This window comes from Antrostomus carolinensis, unplaced genomic scaffold, assembly GCF_000700745.2.
Source record: "Antrostomus carolinensis isolate BGI_N321 unplaced genomic scaffold, ASM70074v2 scaffold13009, whole genome shotgun sequence".
NCBI lineage: Eukaryota > Metazoa > Chordata > Aves > Caprimulgiformes > Caprimulgidae > Antrostomus > Antrostomus carolinensis.
In genome coordinates, this window is record NW_010339282.1 from 27,434 (window position 1) to 31,602 (window position 4,169).

General features: G+C 43.7%; 1 protein-coding gene across 1 annotated transcript; it reads left to right on the top strand.

The window, feature by feature from the left end:
* Nucleotides 1-355: 355 nt before the first annotated feature.
* On the top strand, nt 356-972 carry RAB20 (RAB20, member RAS oncogene family). The gene has a single exon (XM_010175782.2). It carries the CDS (start codon nt 384-386, stop codon nt 873-875), a length of 492 nt encoding a protein of 163 aa, XP_010174084.1. The 5' UTR covers nt 356-383; the 3' UTR covers nt 876-972.
* The last annotated feature ends 3,197 nt before the right edge of the window (nt 973-4,169 follow it).

The following is a 4,169-nucleotide window of genomic DNA, read 5'->3' on the forward strand; positions in this document are numbered from 1 at the left end:
GATGCAAGCAGGCTAGTTGTTGATGTGACATAAATAAACTACTATGCAATTTAATAAAAACCCAACCTTTTTGCTTTCTGCAACTGTGAATGCTGTGCCACGCTTGCTCACTCGCTCGTCTTTACAGATCCCTGCTCTGAAATTGAGCAAGCGATGAGCTGAGCTGCTCCGTGGCACTGTTGCACTCTTAAAAAGTAGAAGTCAAAAACTGAAAATGTAACAAATAACACAATTTTACCTTCACTGCTCCATCCAAACTTGTGAAATTTGCTTAAAATTACTCCAGCTCTTTTACTCAGTTAATAATGTAGCTTCCAGCACATTAACTTTTTGTTGTGTTTAAACCTTTGCCAGGACGGGAGCAGTTTCATGGCCTCGGGTCTATGTACTGCAGAGGAGCGGCCGCGGTGATTCTCACGTATGATGTGAACAGCCTCCAAAGCCTGACGGAGCTGGAAGAAAGATTCTTGGCACTGACAGACAGTGCGAGTGCTGACTGCATTTTTGCTATTGTTGGAAATAAAGTTGACCTCAGCGATGACTGTGCTTTACCACCGGATGAAAATAGAGCTGAGAAGTCTGTTGCCAGCTGTGGCTCGAAGGTGCGAAAACAAGTCCGTGCAGAGGATGCGATTGCGCTCTATAAAAAGATACTGAAATACAAAATGCTAGATGAGAAGGATGTTCCAGCAGCTGAGAAAATGTGCTTTGAGACCAGTGCAAAAACAGGTTATAAGGTGGACTACCTCTTTGAAACTGTGTTTGAGATGGTAGTCCCGATAATTGTACGGCAGAAAGCCGAGGGGCCATCGCAAACTGTAGACATTACTGACTACAAGCCAGCAAAAAGGACAAAATCTGGTTGTTGTGCCTGAACTGTTTACATGACATAAGAAAAGGGGAGGGATTGTTTGCTCCAGCAACCTGAGGAGTAACAAGTGCTTGCAGTTCACCAGAAAGGAAAAATCAAAGCATAAAATGGTGTATGTGAAAAAGACAAATCTTCTGATCATCAAAGGTTTCTAGGAAGCTCTGTATATGAAAATGGGAATGTGAGTGAAATTATGGAGGAAGACTTGCCACTTTCCATGGGCTCTGAAGATAAATGGTGTGTTAGTACAATTGGTAGCGACAATCATTTGAACAGTTTTGAAGAGTCTGTCTTTAATGACTTGCCATTTCATGTTGCATGTCAGTGATCTGTTTGTGTACTTTCGACAGCTTTCACATGATTTTCATCTTTCCCATTGCGATTCTAACTTTGGAAGACTGAACACACGGTGCTTTTTTATTCTTAAGAAAAAAAAAGAAAATCCAGGTATAATTTATATTTGTAGCTAAATAAATCAATTACAGTCTTTTTATGTCAGATATGACAGTGTAAGATTCAGAAGCTGAACTATTAAAATCACTGTGGATACCTGCTATTCATTTGGAGACTTTATTAATGTGAATTCTCCTTCCATAGTGGGCTTTCATGTATTAACAGGCAGCATCACAGCTCTTGCTGCTCTAATTGCAAGTTGCAGGAGGAAGTTTTTTCTTTAATTTTTCTCTTGTAATTCTTTTTAATGTGGATAGCAAACCTTTTTTTGGGGAAGGAGGCAGTTTTCTATTTTGTCTGCGTTTTGTAGAGACCTCTTTATGGTGCCTATAGGATACCACAGTGTCGAATACCAGTGTTTTGTCTCCCTTCCAACTCCTCCTCCTTAATTGTGCCCAGGCAAAGCTGCAGCTTTGATTTTTAGCAGCTATGCATGACGTTACCATCTACCTGGAGGGAAGCGAGGACTGGCATTTTCTGATCTGAAACTGGCTAATGTAGGAGGAAGGGAAGAGAAACTGCCTTTTGTGGAGCAGAAAAGTGCATGAAGGAGCACTAATGAGGTACGTGGTTTCTCTCCTGACTGCAGTAAGAAGGAGAGGCTAATACTCAATGCTGCTCCTAGAGTTTCCCAACCCACTCAGCTACAGAGAACGTGTGTGTTGACACAGGAGCTCACAGTGAGACACCATAAGGAGTTAAAAACTGATAGGTTTTTTTAAAACAAAACAAAATACTGCGCCTTGCAAAAAAAACCCTCCCCAAACCAAACAAAAAAAATCACCTCACAAAGATGCAGCTTGCATGTTTCCAATTCTGGAAGTTGTTGTGTGGGGACTCCTTCATCTTCCTGTGGATACTTCTGGCATAAACTAATGAGTTTATTTTCTCAAACTAATGAGTTGGTTGTTCTTAGGCTTTGCCTTTCTCTGTCCCACCCAAATTGTAGTTGTTTAGTACACAGGGAGACAATTCCTAAATGAATAATGAATTAAATTATTACTAAGTATATTTAAAACTTTTTTTTTTTTTCAAAAGTATGTCCTCTTGAGCAACTTGCTGCAGGGTAGTAGCTTTATTTTTCTGCTTTCGAGTTTGTTCACAGTACACATGTAGTGGGGAAGAATGGCTCGAGAGAAAAACCTCTGTACGTTTGATCATAGAATGGTTTGGGTTGGAAGGGACCTTTAAAGGTCATCTAGTCCAACCCCCCTGCAGTGAGCAGGGACATTTTCAACTAGGTCAGGTTGCTCAGAGCCCTGTCCAGCCTGACCTTGAATGTTTCCAGGGATGGGGCTTCTACCACCTCTCTGGGCAACCTGTGCCAGTGTTTCACCACCCTCAGTGTAAAAAATGTCTTCCTTGATATCTAGTCTGCATCTACCCTCTTTTAGGTTAAATCCATTACCCCTTGTCCTATCACTAAAAGCCCTGCTAAAAAGTTTGTCCCCATCTTTCTTACAGGCCTCCCTTAAGTACTGAAAGGCCACACAGTAAGGTGTCCCTGGAACCTTCTCTTCTCCAGGCTGAACAACCCCAACTCTCTCAGCCTGTCCTCACAGGAGAGATGCTCCAGCCCTCTAATAATTTTTCTGTCCCTCCTCTGAACCCACTCCAACAGGTCCATGTCTTTCTTAATGTCTGGGTTATGATGGGTTGTCACTCTGCCAGCCTGTGAGAGATCATGGGGTTGCACAGCAGAACCTGGGAGGCTGCGTAATACACGGGAGATTATTGGTAAGTTGTCAGGAAGAGATCTGGATTGCTCAATGTACACGCTAGCCCCATTTCTCCATTACTCTCTGAAGTCAGATTGTGCCTTCAAGCAAAACTTGAGGTTTCTGGAGTTTGAGGAAGGATTTTATTTATTTATTGTTCTAGTAGTTTAAACTGCTGTACCTGAGCTCCGTTTTCACAGTTTAGTGTTGATGCTTTATCTGCTGCCGCAGATTGCTCTGTGTGTCTGCAAGGCATCATTAGACAGCACAGCTCAACCCTCAACGCTTCAGCACTGAAATTGCATGGATTTTATTTTTGTATAGAGGTGCTGTGGTGTGGGGTGGTTTGGTTTTTTTGTTTTGTTTTGTTGTTTTTAACAACATAGTGGAGCAATACAATAATACAATATGGCCTAGTCTTTAATTACATAAAGTAATTAAATTTCCCTGTTGCTTCTGCAGGTGCATCCTGATATCCCAGAACTATTAAAGGCAGATTTTTTGCCCATCCCATCCTACATAATTTCACTGGAACAATTCAGATTGACTTATTGACGGGGAGGAGCAGTGAAGCTGCAGGGTAGGGGACTGACAGCACAGGAACTGCACTAATGTGCACTTGTTCTGACTCTCGTTGTCGTCATAGCCTCACAGCGTAGAAGCTGGAGGCTGGGCCGCTGGTCAGGCTGGGCCAGCACTGGGGCCCACGTTAACAATGGCTGTGCCAGGCACCTGTTTGATGCCAGCTCTTCTGCATCCCACCAGCTACAGCCAGTGTTTTCCTCCATTGCTGTGGGGTTGCTTGTCTGTGCCTGAGGTGGTGGCTGGGCCAGGCTGTGACCCAAGGGGGATGGAGGGATGGCAGGTGAGTGGGTGAGGACCTGTGACAGGCTCATGGGGAAGGCACCATCCTGCTTCCTGCCCCTCACAGGTGCTGGTGGGGTGTCATGGTTTAGCCCCAGCCAGCAAGGCAGCACCACATGGCCACTCACCCATTTCCCTCTGGTGGGGTGGGGGAGAGAATTGGAAGAGTAAAAGTAAGCAAACTTGTGGGCCGAGATAAAGGCGCTTTAATAGGTAAAGCAAAAGCTGCACTTGCCAGCAAAGCAAAACAAGGAATTCATTCA

Bases quoted from the DNA above. Each gene is read 5' to 3' on its own strand.
- RAB20 (XM_010175782.2), top strand. From the start codon at position 384: ATGTACTGCAGAGGAGCGGCCGCGGTGATTCTCACGTATGATGTGAAC.